Here is a 17874-nt window from a genome sequence, read left to right as displayed (position 1 = left end):
AGGGCCACTCTAACAACAACCAAAGGCGTGAATCCGATGAGGACAGCCTGGGCAGCTATGGACGGGTATGTACCCATGGGAACAGACCTGCCTCTTCCGGCTCACGTGCTCTGCCCTCCTCCCGACACACTGCCTGCCCCCTCCACCTTGTGCATATCCATTTTGCAAAGAGTAATGTCCTGGGCAGGGTGGCAAGAGGTTCCTCGGGAAGGAGAAAGATGGGTCTGGAAGAAGGAAAGTAACAAGGACAGCTCCTGTGTTAGAGGGCCTGACAGGAAGGTCACAGCATCTACCACTTTCTCCTTGCCACCACCCAGTGAGATATTTGCTAAGCTGTTCATCACCTCTTTCATATGAGAAACCTAGAGTCCTGGGCAACTTTCCCCCAGTTCCCTGGATACTCCAGGATGTGTTCCTTATTCAAAATGCTTGGAATCAGAAATGCTTCAGATTTCAGATTATTTCTCCATTTCCCTTTTTCATGTGTGTACATGCATGTGTGTGGTCATGCATGTGGAATCCAAGGTTGATATTGGGAAATATCCTTTATTGCTTTTATACCTTATTCTTCAAGGCAAGGTCTCTCAGTCAAACCCAGAGCTCACTGATCTGGCTAGTTTTACTAGTCAGCTTGCTCTGGGGCTCACATCTCTGCCTTCTAGGGCTGTAATTACAGGCAGACTGCCACTCCTGCCAGACTTGTGGGCGTAGGAACTTTGCTCCTCATACTTGTCCAGCAGATGTTTTAACCACTGAACCATCATCCCAATCTCACATTTTAGATTAAAAAAAAATATTTGGGGATACTTGGCATATACACAGTTAGACAACTTGAGAGGAACCCAAAGTCTAACCATGAGATTGTATGTTTCATATATACTTAAAACATGAGCTGGGGGGAATTTCACCCACTGTTTTCAGTGCCCTTGTCTTTTGGCCACTGTGTGTGTGACAAGTGTCTCAGTGATGGCTGCTGAGGCATGTTTAGGAAAGGCCAGCCCTTCTGCACTTGTTATTCTCGGATTCTCAAACACATTGTGAACATCCCACTTCTCACCGTTTGCTAAGTTGAGTCCCTCCCGCCTGCAGAGTCCTTCCTCCCCCTAAAGCCTCTCCCCCCATATCTGGAGCCCAGCGGCACCGTCTAACAGCTGACCTCATTCCTTTTCCTCTGCTGATGGTCAGATGAAGCCTTCTCAGCCTGGAGCAGGACGGAGTTGCCTTCTCAGCTGAGTCACTGTTGGGGTGCTGGGCTGGGTCCTTCTCGCTTCAGGGCTGCAGGGCATTTAGCTGCCTGTGTGTGTCCATGAAGTGCCTCGTGGATGTTGCTCACTTCGTGTTGGGTGACTCACAGAGAAAGCAAGTGTGTTTGTGGGAGTCAGTCTTTGCAGGGGCCTGGTATGAGGAAGAGCCTAGGAGAAGGCTTGACATCAAACCTCAGCTGCAGCTCTGGCCTGATGAATGAGGGGAAGTGTTTCTCAGGGTCACTGTGGTCTCCTCTGCTGGTCATTGTGTCCTGTTATTGCCCTCTATCCGTACCCATGAGCTAGTGACGGTTGAATGTGAGTTCGAGGGCAGCCTGGCCTACAGAGTGAGTTCCAGGACAGTCGGGGCTACACAGAAACAAAACAAAAAAGAAGGAGAAGAAGGAGAGAAGAAGAAAGAAAGAATGAATGAATTGAAGCCCTGCAGGGTGGGGGTGCTTCCTTGTAATCCCAGCACTTTAGAGTTTGAGGAAGAAAGATCTTGAATGCAAGACAGCCTAAGCTACATAGTGAGTTCAAGGTCCATCTGGACTACATAATAAAGCTCTTGTTCAAATTGTCAGAAACAAACCAAAAGAATTGGGGGCCAGTCTTGTACAGTAAAGTTTGATGCCGTTTGGGGTTCCTTCCCCTTGCTTGCCAGCCAGCCTCCTGTTTTCATGGTAGCTTACTTCTTGTGCCAGCACATCTGGTCCCAGCCACTCACTTCTGACCTTTAAACTCTATCCACCTGGTCTCTCCCATCAGGTCTGTGTGGAGACGTGGAACCTGCTCAATCCCTCCCGCCTGCACCTGCCGAGGCCCTCGGCTGTGGCCCTTGAAGTGCAAAGGCTAAATGCTTTGAACCTTGAAAGGAAAATCGGGAAGTCTGTTTTGGGGAAGGTATGGGTGATGCCCGTTCCAGAGCCCAGGACTCACTCCTCTTCTCCACTAATTGCTTCTTCTTGCAGGCTGGCTGGGCTGCCCCTGGGCACGGCTTTGGCCTCCCAGGCAGCCAGACAAACACTGCAGTTTGTGTGGCAGGTCCATCTGGCCATGGTACGATACCACGAGGGCGGGCGCTTCTGCGAGAAGAATGAGGAATGGGACCGAGAGTCAGCCATCTTCCATCTGGAGCATGCAGCTGACCTGGGAGAACTGGAGGCCATCGTGGGCCTGGGGCTCATGTACTCTCAGCTGCCCCACCACATCCTGGCTGATGTCTCTCTGAAGGTGAGGGGATGTGTGGAGGGCTCAGGCAGCCCGTCACTTACTGCCCTCATCCTGGTGGTCATCTACCCGAGGATTTGTTTTGTTTGTTTTTCTTCGAGACAGGGCCTGACTATGTAGCTCTGTTCTAGAACTCACTCTGTAGACCAGGCGGGCCTTAACTCACAAAGATCTACCTGCCATTACTTCCTGAGTGCTGGGATTCTAAGTGTGGGCCACTGTGCCCAGCTTCAACTGTGGAGGACATTTGTGGGCAGACAGGCATGGAGGCTCACACTTGTGATCCCAGAACTCAGGAGCCTGAGGCTGGAAGATGATGAGTTTGAGGCTAGCCTGGGCTATAGAGTGAGCTCCAGGACAGCCAGAGCTTCACTGAGAAACTCTGTCTAAAAAAAAAAGAAATCTGATTTTTAGTTTGGGATTAATCACTTCTGAGGTAGACTTGATCTCTATCGTTGGTCGGTAAGTGGGAGGTGACAAGTCCCAGATCCAGGGAATCAATGACAGGATATGTAAGGAGAAGCAAGTCCTGGAGGAAATAAACGAGGAAGAGCCCTCCATGGGGCTTTGATGGGTCTATATGACCCTCTCCATCGACCATACTTCAGGCCACCGTGCTATAGCCACAGCAGAGCCTGGCACTCAGGAGCTTCTCATTCATGCAGGGATGGATGGACAAAGGGCTGGCCATGTGAGACACAAAGGCCAGGTGGGAATGAGCCAGGCTGAGTGTGGGAGGTGAGCTGTGCCCTTAGAGAAACCGTACACACTCAAGCTTAGAGTTGAGAAGCAAAATGGCGACAGGTCATTAGCGCTGGAATGTGGGGGTGAGGCGGTACAGGAGCTGGGGCTGACGAGTCAGCCAGCTGGGAGCTGAAGCAGTAAGGTGGTGATGTGGCAGAAAAGGTATCGGGTTTACCCGCCCCCCCCTTTCCTGGTCCTTGGGCACAGGAGGAAAGAGGTGGATGGGCAGGGCCTACAAAAGCTTAGGAATATAGTTTCCAGGGGACAGAGCCTGGAAAAGCTTCCTGGGAGAGAGATTGAGAGGCCTTGGTGGGTGTGTCTGTCCTTATCTGTGGCCATCTGTCCTATCTGGTGGTGGAGGCTGTGACTAGACAGGAGGCTGGACAAAGCTGAACTCAACACAGGCTCAGGGCATAGCCCTCTTCAGAGCTGTCCGTGGCCAGTGATGGGGTGGATCCCAGACTAGCAGAGGAGGGAGAAAAATGTGCTGGAGACCTTTGTTTCACATTTTGAACAGGTAATGGATGTATTATTTTAAGTGTTCATGTGCACGTGGTAAGTATTAGCGCTCACGCACATCCCCAACAATGTGCATGGAGACCAGAGGAGAACTTGTGGTAATAGCTTCTCCCTACCATGTGAGTCCCAAGGTCAAACTCAGCCTGTCAGGATTGATGTCAGGTTCCTTTGCCTGCTGGGCCATCTTGCTGGCCCCTAATAATTTTAATATAAAAACATTTACAGTAGCTGGGCGGTGGTGGTGCACGCCTTTAATCCCAGCATATGGGAGGCAGAGGCAGGCAGATCTCTGAGTTCAAGGCTAACCTGGTCTACATGGCAAATTCCAGTATAGCTAGGGCTGTTACATAGAGACACCCTGTCTCCCTCTGCCCCCCCCCAAAAAAACTGACAGCAAAAAATGTCTCTCCTGCCTTTTCCTTCCATATTCATGACCCTCTCCTTTTCACCCTTTCCTTCTTCCTTCTCATATTCTTCGTCCTTTCTCTCCTTTGCAGAGGGCGAAATCCAGGGCTTTGCACATGCTATACAAGCTCTCTACCACTGAGCCACACTACCAGGGCCATCTTCTCATTTTCTAAATAGTAAATTAACTATTTTCCCGGCTACTCAGATGTAGTTTCAGAAGTGCACCAGTTACCTGAGACCCTCATAACAAATTACCACACCCTGATAAATTACCATGTGCTTCTTCTGGAGGCTCTGGGGAGAATCCTTGTCTCTTACAGTCTCCACAAACACACACACACACACACACACACACACACACACACACACACACACACACACATGCAAAGCCAGGCATGGTGATGTGCCCTGTCATCCTAGTACCCAGAAGGCTGTGGCAGGATTGTGAATTCCAGGTCAGCCTGAGCTGCATGGTACGACCCTGTCTGAAGCAGTCGTGTGTCCCCACATATTCGTGTGCATGCATGCACATGAATGTCACAGCAGCATTGCTCTCCCAACAGTGGATGAGTGGATAAAGACAATGAGATGGAGCAGTGTTTGATCCGGAGAGAGAATGAAGTCCAGGTATATGCTGCAGCCCATGTGACGGAAGCCAGGCACAAAAGGCCACACGATACATCATTCTTTTCCATAGATATGACACACTCAGAGTCCACCACATGTTGTATCATTCTGTTCCATATATGTGACACACTCAGAATCCACCACATGTTATATCATTATGTTCCATATGTGTGACACACTCAGAGTCCACCACATGTTGTATCATTCTATTCCATATGTGTGACACACCCAGAGTCCACCACATGTTGTATCATTCTATTCCATATGTGTGACACACCCAGAGTCCACCACATGTTATATCATTCTATTCCATATGTGTGACACACTCAGAGTCCACCACATGTAGTATCATTCTGTTCCATATGTGTGACACACCCAGAGTCCACCACATGTAGTATCATTCTGTTCCATATGTGTGACACACCCAGAGTCCACCACATGTTGTATCATTCTGTTTCATATGTGTGACACACCCAGAGTACACAGAGACAGAAAGTGGACAGGTCATTGCCTGTGGCTGGGGTAGGATGGAGAGAAAAGGATGTAGGGAAAATTTGTGATTTGTGGGGTATGGTGTTTCTTTTTTGGATTGGACCAGCAGATCACTCAGTGGGTAAAGGCACTTGCACAAACCTGACAACCTGAGTTCAGTCCTTGGGTCCCACGTGGTGGAAGGAAAGAACCAACTCTCACAATTGTCTTCTGACCTTCATGCATGCACTGTGGCACATGCAAACTCACACACAATAAATAAGTAAACATAATACAAATGTAGGGTTTTGTGTTTTTTGAGACAGGGTTTCTCCGTGTAACCCTGGCTGTCCTGGAACTCGCTCTGTACACCAGGCTGGCTTCAAACTCAGAGGTTTCCAACCTCTGCCTCTTGAGTGCTGGAATTAAAGGTGTATGCCCCACCACACCTGGCAAAAGTTTAGTTTCTTAAATCCACGGTGGGGATAGCTGAACAAGTTCATCGATACACTAAACGCCGTGGACATGAGCTTCCCAGCCCAGAACTCTCACAACTTAAGAAACCAGAGGTTGACGAGGGAGCCTTTGCAGTCTCCCCCACACACTCATTTGCTCTCTGTGCCTTTTCTCTCTGACAGGAGACAGAAGAGAACAAGGCAAAAGGCTTTGATTACTTACTGAAGGCGGCAGAAGCTGGTGACAGGCAGTCCATGATCCTAGTGGCCCGAGCTTTTGACACCGGCCTGAACCTCAGCCCAGACAGGTAGTATGGCTGTCACCTGGTTGATGTTGGGGTAATCTGGGCCACACAGGTTGCTTTTTCTTTGGTTCGGGACAGACCTGGGTTCTAGCCTTGGCTCTGCTTATTATCAATTCAAGGATCTTCAGCAAGTTACTTTACCTCCCTGGCCTCAGTTTCTTCATTTGGTGAAATGGGAATAATGATAGCATCTATTTCTAATGATGCGCCCATGAAGATCAAATACCTTTCCCCATAGTGCCTCACACATAAAGCGTGCAATGGATGGCAGCCGTTTTGCCAGCATATGTAAAGACTTACTTGGGGGAAAAAACCTGAAAATCAGTGTGATTGTCCATAGAGAGTAGAATTTTGGATGATCTTGACTGCCTTTTCCTCCTCTTGTTTTGATTTCTATTCTTATGATGCAGTGTTGAAGATTAAACCTAGGGCCTCAGACTGGTCTACAGAGCTAGTTCCAGGACAGCCAGGGCTACACAGAGAAACCCTGTTTCAAAAAATCAAGGGAAAAAAAAGGATGCATTCTTGAGCAGGCATCTTCTCTTGAGTGTCAAGAATTCATCTCCTAAGTTGGGGAGGTAGCTTGATAAATAGTTTGCCTGGCACATGAAGACTTGAGTTTGGTCCCCAGAACTCATTTAGAAAAGGCTAAACAGAAATCGATGGATCCTTAGTGTCGTTGGCAAGTTTCAGGCCAATGAGAGACCCTGTCTCAAGAAGGAAAAACAAAAACCAAGGTGGATGGCACCTGAGGAATGACACTCATTTGTCTTCTGCCATCTGGCTTTCCTCACACCCATGCCCATGTCCATTAACAGACAGACATGTATGTGCATGTGCGTACGCACGCGCGCGCGCGCGCGCGCGCACACACACACACACACACACACACACACACACACACAGACTTCTCCTTCACTGGGCTCCAAAGAAAAGTCAGGTCTCCAAAGAAAAGTCAGGTCTGTGGCTTTTTCATATCAAGCTCTTAGAGTCAAAGACTGGACTCGGTGACATTTGGCCTCCATATGCCAGGTGTCTGCAGCAGCAAGTACTATTTGAACAGCACTTTGATAGGATGATCCAGTGTCACAGAGAGCTCCCCTACACCTCTTCATGGTGTAGAGTACAGGGCCAGCTCATTGCCTCTCAGGATGAGTGACATAGGCATGGCAGGTGTTTGAGAAATGAAGAGGCTTGCCTGCAGTTACCTACAGGTTGAGTATCCCCTATCTGCAGTGCCTGAAGCCAGCTGGGTTTCAGATTGGGGGGGAGTGTGTGTGTGTGTGTGTGTGTGTGTGTGTGTTGTGTGTGTGTGTGTGTGTGTGTGTGTGTGTGAGAGAGAGAGAGAGAGAGAGAGAGAGAGAGAGAGAGAGAGAGAGAGATATTATTTACATATGCATAATAAGATGCCTCCAGAATGGAACCCAAGTCTCAATACTGAGTTCACATATGTTTCCTGCACACCTTACAGACATCACCTGAAAGTAACACTACATTATTTTTAGCATATCTGCAGCACGATTGCTCCCATCACATGGGATCATCTGTGGAATTTTCCAGTTGTGCCATGCTGGCACCCAGAACACTCCAGGTCTGGAGCCTTTGGGATCTTGGATTTTTTGGAATACCGATACTCAGCCTGTACCATAAGCAGCAGAGCTAGAGCCTGGGTCTGTGTTGGGTCTCCTGAGCACTGTGTGGGAGCCTGCTTCTGACAGAGTATCCTGGGGAGGAGGGAACAAAACAGACCTGACGTGGTTGTGTCAGACCAAATGACAATAAATTTAGTGTCTACTGGGTAGAGGGCGAGCTGGGTAGAGGGCGAGCTGGGTGGAGGGTGAGCTGTTCAAGATTTCTGTCTGAGGTCCTTGAAGAGTCGCTGCTGCCTGCACCCTCTTCCCGTCCTCTGTCTGCTCTGTTGGTTCTTTAGTTGGCTGTTACAGTGCTGGGGTCGATCTCAGGGTCTTCAGGCAAGGGCTCTCCCCTGACCTACATCCTTGGCTCTGTTCCTAGTTCTAAAACTTAATATTTATTGTTACTTTTAACTTTACTTGAAGTCATGTTGATTTGTTAGAACTCTTTTTACATTAAGCCTACTAATCCTTTGACATATTTCTCATTAAAAGAGAAATGGTGTGTACAGCCAGACCACCCTAAATGCACCCGACCTCAGAAGCTAAGCAGGTTCAGGCCTGGTTAGTACTTGGAGGGAGGACCACCTGGGAGTCCTGGGTGCTGTAAGCTAGTGACAGAGACAGACAGAGAGACAGAGAGAGAAATGGCTTCCATAGATTAGAGGGAGGGGCCACATGTACTACTCAATGACCCTTGTTTACTGGGTTTGGGGACACTGTGAGTTTTAATATTATGTGGTTAAATGTATCAGAATTTTCTTTTCTTGCTTTATCTGTAGTCATTTCTTACTCCTCATTCCAAGAAGCTCCAACCTCTTCCATTCAGGGCCCCCATAGCTCCTAAATTTGTATTTAAGGGGGTTTGGCTCTTTCAGAAATTACATCCAAGAAGGGAATAAAAATCATGGAAAATTCTAAGGCAGAGTGGGTGCTCTTGGGTCTTGGGTGAATGTGGGTCTGGCGTGGAGAAAGTCAGGAGGAGGTTAAGGCCCTTTCCACATTCATATTTCCGGGGCAAGTCTGCATTGTTCTCTAGGACGGGAGAAAACAGAGGTGAAAGGAATGAAGTCATCTTAGTGATTATATTGTAGAAATTCTATTTTGGGAGTGTGCTTACCTTGCATATAATTTTTGAGTAATTTCAGTTTTTTGCTTTGCTTTGTTTGGAATCAGGGTCTCATGTAGCTCAGGCTAGCCTCATAGTGAACTATGTAGCTGAGGATCAACTTCTGTTTCTCCTGTCTTCACTCCTGATTGCTGGATCATAGGCATGCACTACCATGCACAGTTAGTGTGGTTGCTAGATTATAGGCATGCACCACCATGCACAGTTAGTGTGGTTGCTGGATCATAGGCATGCACCACCATGCACAGTTCGTGTGGTTGTTTGGAATCAAACTCGGGGCTTTGTGTGTGCTAGGCAACTGAGTTACACCCCAGCCCTCAGGCTTTTTTGTTTTTGCTTTGTTGCGATGCCGTCTCACTACATAGTGCTGACTGGCCTGGAACTCTCTATGTAGACTAGACTGGACTTGAATTGACAGAAATCTGCCTGTCTTTGCCTCCCAAATGCTGAAACAAACCCAGCCCCTTTCAACTTTATGTATAAGATTAAATAGAGTCAAAGTTAGCTCCTGGACATCATACTTTTCAGCTGAATGCTTACATTTATTTATTTAACACACATTTATTGAGTCTTTTGAGGCCCTAGGAACACAGCAGTAAACAACACACAAGGCTTTTTACTTCCCAAGACTTAGCTTCTGGTGAATAAGGCTACAGAACCCCCAAAGATGAGGAATTAGTGACTAGTCACTGTCATAGGAAACGGTGTTTGCGGACTACATCTTAGGAGAAGAAACAGCCGAGACTGGAAGGATGCAGAGTTGGGTATGGACAAAGCCAGGGGAGAGATGTCCCAGGTTTGGGACAGCAAAGGCTCAGGGGGAAGCAGGTGCTGGCTTGGGGGGATTGCAGATCTGGCATGGAAAGAGTTAAGCTGTGGAGGGTGGCGGAAGTGAAGGCCAGGCAGTCAGGACAGCTGCTGTCTTAGTGTGCTTCGGGACTCTCTTAGCTCTTCTGTCAGAGTTTCTCTCTGTTCTTTAGCAATATATTGTAGACGAATTTCTAAACGGTCTTATTAAATAAAAACCAGGAGCCAGATATAGGGGTGAAAACCTGAGAGATCAAAGGAATAGGAAAAAGCCACAAGCTCACCTCACCTCACCAACACCTCAGTCTCCAAAGAGACCTACTTCCTGTCTACCCACGCCAAATGCCTTTCTGTTCTCCCTCATTTGCTTTCTCAGCCCAGCTGCCTCACTTTCTCTTCCTGCCCAGATCTGTCACTTCCTGTTTGTCTATACAGACCTCCAGACCTCTATGGTTAGTGCTGGGATTAAAGGAGTGTGTCACCATGCTTGGCTTTGTTCCCAGTATGGCTTTGAACTCACAGAGATCCAGACAGATCCCTGCCTCCCGAATGATAGGATTAAAGGCGTATGCTATCATTGCCTAACTTCTATGTTTACTATAGTGGCTGGCTTTTTCCTCTGATCCTTGCATAAATTTTATTGGGGGACACAATACATCACCATAGTACACTGTTAAATCATTCCTCAGATGGGTGACACCAGAGAGAAGCAGCCAGTTGCCATGCTAGCTCTGTGGTTTGTGTTATGGCACTTTGGCTGGGACCTAGGTGCCCCTTAGCGGGTTGGCTTATGTATGTTACTGTAGGTGAGGGAGCTGGAGGTCCAGTGACTGGGCAGAGAGACAGTGTCCATGTGCAGTGAAGAACAGGGCTGGCCGGCACAGGAAGAGCCTGAGGGGTCTGACGGTGGTGGTAGATGCTATAGTCCTAGACCTTGGGAGACTGAGGCAGAAGCATGGGTGGGAGGTCAGCCTACATAGACCTTGTTACCAAATAAAGAAATAGGGGTCTGGTTTATTGCTGTTAGTTCAGATGGTTCTAGAGCAGTGGTTCTCAACCCAGGGGTCACAACCCCTTGGGGTTGACTGACCCTTTCACAGAGGTCACATATCAGGTACCTTGCATATCAGCTATTTACATTATGATTCATAACAGTAGCAACACTACAGTTATAAAGTAGCAACAAAAGTAATTTTATGATTGGGGAGTGACCACAGCATGAGGAACTATATTAAAGGGTCACAGCATTAAGAAGGTTGAGAACCACTGTTCTAGAGGCTTCTGCAGAGTCCCTCACCACCCTTTCTGCTACTCAGGTAAAGGGCAGCATAGGACAGGCAGTCAGGACACAGGCCCTGCAATGTCCAGTTAGCCCACAGGGTGCTTCGGCACAGTCCTAGATAAATGCCACCCTTCCATTAGTGAAAGGGTTGTCATACTGTACCGTTTTTGTTCAGGAAGGCTCCCTTAAAAAATACAGAAACTGCCGGGCGGTGGTGGCGCACGCCTTTAATCCCAGCACTCGGGAGGCAGAGCCAGGCGAATCTCTGTGAGTTCGAGGCCAGCCTGGACTACCAAGTGAGTTCCAGGAAAGGCGCAAAGCTACACAGAGAAACCCTGTCTCAAAAAACTGGAAAAAAAAAAAAAAAAAGAAAGAAAAGAAAAGAAAAAGAAAAAAAAATTACAGAAACTGAGCCAGGGACACATAAATTCAAATTTCTAAAAAATAAAACGTGAACATAGAAAGTCTACACTATGAAGGTGTCCCTTAGATGTGGTGGCCCTTGGTACTATAGTCTGTGGACCAGAGGTGGTAATCCCACTGGGATCCCAGGCTCACCCTCCAGCTCAGCGGTCCTCTGCCTTCCCAGCCCGTTGCCACGGTAACATCTGTCTCCCCTCCATGTCTCCCGGTAAGGCATCAAGACTGGTCGGAGGCCTTACACTGGTACCACACGGCCCTGGAGACGACCGACTGTGACGAAGGTGGAGAGTATGATGGCGTACAGGACGAGCCCCAGTATGCACTGTTGGCCAGGCAGGCGGAAATGCTGTTCACGGGAGGATTTGGGCTGGACAAGAACCCCCAAAGATCAGGTGAGGCCCACGGACCTTCTTCCCTGGGGTAGGACAGGACTGGGGAACGTCCATCGTTCTTACTCTCCTGGAACGAGGACAAGTTCCCAGATGAGGGGAGTCTTTATGGAGCTAGTGTGCAGACGAACATTTCATTTTTACTTTATCACGTTTTATGTGTATGAATGTCTACCTATGTGTGTGTATGCCATGTGTGTGCCTGGTACTCTCAGAAGCCAGAAGAGAGTTGAATCTCATGGAACTGGAGTTACAGGCGGTTATGAGCTGCCATTTAGGTGCTGAGAATTGAACCTGAGTCCTCTGTAAGAGCATCTGATACTCTTAACTGCTGAGCCATCTCTCCAGCCCTGATTTTTTGTTTGTTTGTTTGTTTGTTTTTGTTTTTTGAGACAGTCTGACTGTATAGCTTTGGCTGGCCTGGAGCTCACTGTATAGATCAGGCTGGCCTTGAAATCGGAGAGATCCACGGGCTATTGCCTCCTGAGTGCAGATTTGAGGTGTGCACCACTATGCCTAGCAAGATTCGCTTTATTTTTAGTTGTGTGTGTGTGTGTGTTCGTTTGAGAGAGAGACGTGAAGAGGCCACAGAGCATGTCGGATCCCTGGAGCTGAGGTTACAGGTGGTTGGGAGCTGCCCCACATGAATGCAGGGAACTGAACTCTGGTCCTCTCCTGTTAACCCCTGAACCATTTTTCTAGTCCCACATATTTTTATTTTAATTTTGTATTATTATTTATTTCCTTTGTAATTATTTACTTTTAAAAGCAGGATGTGTGATCCCAGCCTTGGGACGGCAAAGATAAGTGGCTGCTGAGAGCTCGCCGGTCGGCCAGTACAGCCAAAATAGCAAGTTCCAGGTTCAGTGGGAGAGACCCTGCCTCAAAAAAAAACAAGAGGACAACCAAAAGGGGGTTCTGAGGTCACCCTGATAACCTAAGTTTGATCATCAGAACCAGTGTGAAGGCAGAAGGAGAGAACTGACTCCATAGAGTTCCCCTCTGACCTCCACATCTATGCCATGGCACGTTGACCCCTCACGGTACTTAAAAAAAAATAAGGGGGGCAGAGAGACAGAAGAAGGCCTCAAAATATATGTATGTAAATAAAATAAGAGGCCGGGTGGTGGTGGCGCACGCCTTTAATCCCAGCACTCGGGAGGCAGAGCCAGGCGGATCTCTGTGAGTTCGAGGCCAGCCTGGACTACCAAGTGAGTCCCAGGAAAGGCGCAAAGCTACACAGAGAAACCCTGTCTCGAAAAACCAAAAAAAAAAAAAAAAAAAAAAAAAAAAAAAAAAAGAATACAGCCAATTTTCCCAGTTCATAAGTTTTGCATCCCTAGACTGAGAGACTTACTACCTTTACTTATTTTGTGTGTTTGTGAATGCATATACACACCACAGTGTGAAAACCAGAGGACAATGTGTGAGAGTCAGTTGTTTGTTCTACCCTGTGGGACCCAGCGATCAAGCTCAGGTTGTCAGGCTTGGCAGTGAGTGCCTTTAGCTGCTGAGCCATCTCGCCAGCCTCCCCCATTGTGCCTACAAAGCTTGTTGTGATGGTGCACACCTGTAACCCCAGCGCTGAGGAGGCTGATGGAGAAAGATGCCAAGTTCCAGGCCAGCCTGGGCTACATAGACCCTGTCTCAAAAAAGGAAAAGTAGTTGCATCTGTAACTGAGCATACATAGACTTTTCTTGCTAGTCTTCTCCATATTTGTTACTTTTCTGTTGCTGTGATAAGAGTACCCTGACAAAATCAACTAAAAGGAGAAAGGATTTATTTTACACATCCAGAAGGGATTTTTGGCTTATAGTCCCTTATCGTGGGGAAGCTTGGCATCCAGAGCCAGAGACTGGCCCAGCAGTAAGGAAGCAAGATGATCAGATTCCACCTACACACAGTACCGTGGTTAGGGTTTCTAGTGCTGTGAAGAGACACATGACCAAGGCACTCTTAGAAAGGAAAACATGTAATTGGGGCTGGCCTTCAGTTCGGAGGTTTAGTCCATTATTGTCATGGCAGGAAACATGGTAACACGCAGGCAGACGTGGTGCTGGAGTGGTAGCTGAGAGTTGTACATCTGGATCTGAAGGCAGCAGGAAGAGAATGCTGCAGTGGGCCTGGTCAGAGTGTTTGAGACCTCAAAGCCCACCCCTGTGACACACTTCTTCCAGCAAGGCCACATGTACTCCAACAAGGCCACACCTCCTGATAGTGCCACTCTCTATGGGCCTCTGGGGGCCATTTTTATTCAAACTACCACCCACAGGAAGTAGAGATGGAAAACAGGAAGTGGGGCAAGCTATAAAACTCAAAGCTGGCCTACTTCCTCCTATAAGGCTGTACCCTCCTAAAGGGTCTATACCTTCCCAAACAGCATCGCAGGCTGAGGACCAAGTGTTCAAACTCATGAGCCTGTGGGGGATATTTCACATCCAGACCACAGCATTCAGTGAGCAGTGCAGCACATCACCATCCGTGGCATCTGCCGAGTCTGGCATTTCAAGTCCTCTTGGGGAGGATTAAAGCCAAGAGGAGAAGCTGCATAGGCCGTACGTAAACATGACACACTCTCACCAGGGGACTGGAGCAGATTTTGCTATCATTTGTTGGTCCTGGAACCAACCTCTCGTGAATTGATGGGCAGGTTTTGCAGTTTGAAAAATGAAGCTGAAATTTTCACATTTCATCTTCCTTCACTGTTATCTAACTTTAAACATTTGCACACCCTAAGAGAAATCCTCTATGACTAGTTAGCAGTCACTTCCAGACTCCCACCCCTTCCCATAATCACTAATCTACTCTGTCTTTAAGGATTGGCCTATTCTGGACTCAGTTTACAAGTGGAATCCCACAATATGTGGCCTTTCCTGTCTGACTTCCTTTAGTAGGTAGACTTTACAGCCTCCCATTCCCTCTGCTTGAGACAAGGTCTTGTATAACCCAGCTGGTTACAGACATATCTCAGCTTGTATGGTGATTGCAAGCATGTACTACCTTACCTGCCCATTTCTTTTATAAAAGAAAAAACATTTTTAAATTTTATTTATTTATTTGGTTTGGTTTGGTTTGGTTTTTCAAGACAAGGTATCACTATGTAGCCCTGGCTGTCCTGGAACTCACTAGGTAGACCAGGCTGGCCTTGGACTCATATAGATCTGCCTGCCTCTGCTTCCCGAGTGCTGGAATTACAGATGTGCACCACTGCACCCAGCTAAAAGAAAATATTTATCATCTATGTATGTGTGCATGTGGAGATCAGAGGACGACCTTTGGGGATTGGTTCTCTCGTTCCACCATGTCAATCCTAGGGATTAAACTCATGTCATCAGGCTGTGACAAACTTTACACACTGAACCTCTTCACTTCTTCTATTACTAAATAATATGCCACTCAGTGACTATCACATTTTATCTACTGTGATCTGATGGGACGTGTTAGATTTCTTAAAACTTTAAAATTTTTACCATTTTTCTGGATGATATATGTGTGAATGTACACATACATGTGGAGGCCAGAAAAGAGTGTCGGATCCCCAGAACTGGAGTAGCTGCCCAATGTAGATATTGGGAACTGAGCTAAGGTCCTCTTGAAGAGAAGCAAGCACTGTAGGGTTCTGCCTGCATGACTGCAGGCCAGAAGAGGGCACCAGATCTCATTATAGATGGTTGTGAGCCACCATGTGGTTGTTGGGAATTGAACTCAGGACCTCTGGAAGAGCGGCCAGTGTTCTTAACCTCTAAGCCATCTCTCTGGCCCCCAACATAAGATACTTTTCAGTTTTGAGCTGCCATATAGACTGGTTGCCTTGGACTTCAGGTTGGGGGTGTGGCTCATTGGTAGAAATCTTGCCGAGTTCCACAGCAATACTAGAGAATAGAAGAGCATTCTAGCTGGCCAGGTTTGATCATATGTACTCACAGAGACTTGGATCATACCATACAGGTTGGGTTGCTATAACAACCTCAGATACTCTTTTGGATGAGATGAGCTTTGCTAGCTTGATAAAGACAAGTGTCTCACCTCTTTGTGCCCACTCTGCTCTCTTTCAGGAGACTTGTACACCCAGGCAGCCGAGGCAGCAATGGAAGCCATGAAGGGCCGGCTAGCCAACAAGTACTATGAAAAGGCAGAAGAGGCCTGGGCCCAGATGGAGGAATGACTGTCCCATAAGATCACTGCCAGCTGGTCCCAAGCAAAAGGACTGGGGGTGGGGAGGACGGGACTGATTTCTTGTAGAAGGGGAGTAGTTTTACTATGCTATAAATTCACTTTTGTATTTCAGTTTTTTGACTCTTGACAAACAGTCTTTGCAACTGGCAGAGACACTATAACTGCCCTTTGGGGTGGCATTTTTTGCAGGGAGTATGGGATTGAATATGCAGCCTAATAAATCACCATATTTTTTGAGGTTTCATTTTTTTTTCTTTTCTTTTTTGGTCATGAGATACACAAAAGTGTCTTTCTGTCTGAATGAACAGACAGTATCAGTTTGAAGTCTGGCCTCGTCTTGGTCTCCAGGCCTTAGTGATGGGAATCCCAGTGGAGATGGAGAGCTTTCTATTAACTTTCCATGGTGGGTCTTCCTTTAAGTTTCGAGAAGTGTGTATAGCATTTTCTTTTCCAGCAGATGTGAGATTGTTCAATACCCAGGCTTCCTTCACACCACAGGGAGATTATTGTATAAGTTTTTTCATTTAATGTCCTCCCACTATGTATCTGATTTCTTAGCATCCAGCCAAATTCCATTTTTTTAAATGTGCTTCCTACTGTAGACTTTACAAAATAGGTTTGGTTTTTGTACACACATGATTACTACCTCTGAGTCCTGCATCAGCAGATGTGGAAGCAGATATACCGCAAAGCTTTTACAGTAAGACCATGGCTTAGGAGCTGGGCGACTTACCTCCGAACAGGAGTTCCTCTGCGCCCCCATGGCCACATCCACATGGGACTGAAGCATCCTTGTGCAGAATTCCACGGTTGTTTCTTGATGTGGTGACGTTTTATAAATTCTGTCCTCAGCCTGCTGTCTCTGGCATTTTCTACTTGAAGTTGGATTTTTCTGGTCATCTGTAGCAAGTGGCTTTCAGCTGCAGCCCCTCAGGATTTGTCTAAGATGTTTGAGAATGAGAGGCCAAGAGTGTAAACACTCATTAGTTCTGGGCATCCCCCCAGGGCTAGGCTGGGGCTTAATGAGATTTAAAAAAAAAAAAAAAAAAAAAAGAGTTCAGATTTAATGTGAGTGTGATTTCAGTAGGTGTCCCAAATAGCCAAGGAAATGGCCTGCTTTGATCTACCACAGATGTTATAGCAACTCTATTCTTATTTTAAAAACGGAGAAAAGCGGCGTGCAAGGTAACAGCCGCTCTTACCTGTTTGTTAAAACAGGCCTTTTTAGCCGGTCAGTGGTGATGCATGCCTTTGATCCCAGCACTTGGGAGGAGTCAGAAGTAGGTGTATCTTTGTGAGTTCAAGGCCAGCCTGGGCTACACAGCAAGTTCCAGGACAGCCAGGGCTACACAGAGAAACCCTGTCTCAAAAAAAAAAAAAAAAAAGCAACAAAATAAAACAAAAAACAAAACCAAAAAACAGCAATAACAACCCCAGGCCTTTTTAGGATTTCCCTGTTGAGTCTGCCCAGTCAGGAACTTGTAGGAGCACTGGATTCTAAAGTCTAGAGTGTAGGTCCTTTGAGGAAAGAGCAGAGCCAGTTTAGCCTCCAGAGTTGGGAGCGATGGTGCACATCTGTATCCCAGCGCACAAGTGGTAGAGGCAGAGGGAATCCAAGTTTGAGGTCAGCCTGGACCACATAGTGAGACTTTGGCAAAACAAAACAAAACAAAAAAGCTGGTGAGATGCTAAGACGGCTGAGTGGGTAAAGGTTCCTGCCGAGTCTAACCACGAGTCTAACCACCTGAGGCTGGTTCCTGGGGTCCAGGTGTGGAGGGAGGGAGCCAGCTCCTGCAAGTTGTCCGCTGCTCTTCACCTGTGTAGTGTGGCACAGGTGAGCCCACAAACACACAAGTGCACACACGTAAAAGTGTAAAAGAAATGAAAGAGCAGAAATTATCCTGGACACTCCTTTCATCCACCATAAGTTACAAAGCCCTGGGGTTTGCATGTGAAGCCATCACAGCTGGGTTTCTTTGAGCGGTTGTCAGTTTCTTGCCAATAGCGGAGCAGTAGCTGGCTTGCACTGTCCT

General features: G+C 47.3%; 1 protein-coding gene across 3 annotated transcripts in view; it reads left to right on the top strand.

The window, feature by feature from the left end:
* The window catches only part of Eef2k (eukaryotic elongation factor 2 kinase), a 62369-nt gene extending 46287 nt beyond the window's left edge, over positions 1 to 16082 (top strand). For 2 of the 3 annotated variants that reach the window (XM_059267635.1, XM_059267641.1), the window contains 6 exons: positions 3 to 65; positions 2013 to 2147; positions 2289 to 2477; positions 5882 to 6006; positions 11489 to 11667; positions 15721 to 16082. In XM_059267635.1, coding sequence (XP_059123618.1) covers positions 3 to 65; positions 2013 to 2147; positions 2289 to 2477; positions 5882 to 6006; positions 11489 to 11667; positions 15721 to 15830 — 801 coding nt within the window. In that variant the 3' untranslated portion in view covers positions 15831 to 16082. The remainder of the gene's footprint in view (positions 1 to 2; positions 66 to 2012; positions 2148 to 2288; positions 2478 to 5881; positions 6007 to 11488; positions 11668 to 15720) is intronic. The other variant, XM_059267650.1, reaches the window with a different exon arrangement.
* The last annotated feature ends 1792 nt before the right edge of the window (positions 16083 to 17874 follow it).

The sequence above is a fragment of the Peromyscus eremicus genome, chromosome 1, assembly GCF_949786415.1.
Source record: "Peromyscus eremicus chromosome 1, PerEre_H2_v1, whole genome shotgun sequence".
NCBI lineage: Eukaryota > Metazoa > Chordata > Mammalia > Rodentia > Cricetidae > Peromyscus > Peromyscus eremicus.
The sequence above is the reverse complement of the archived record's forward strand: the minus strand, read 5'-3'. Positions and strand labels throughout refer to the sequence as shown.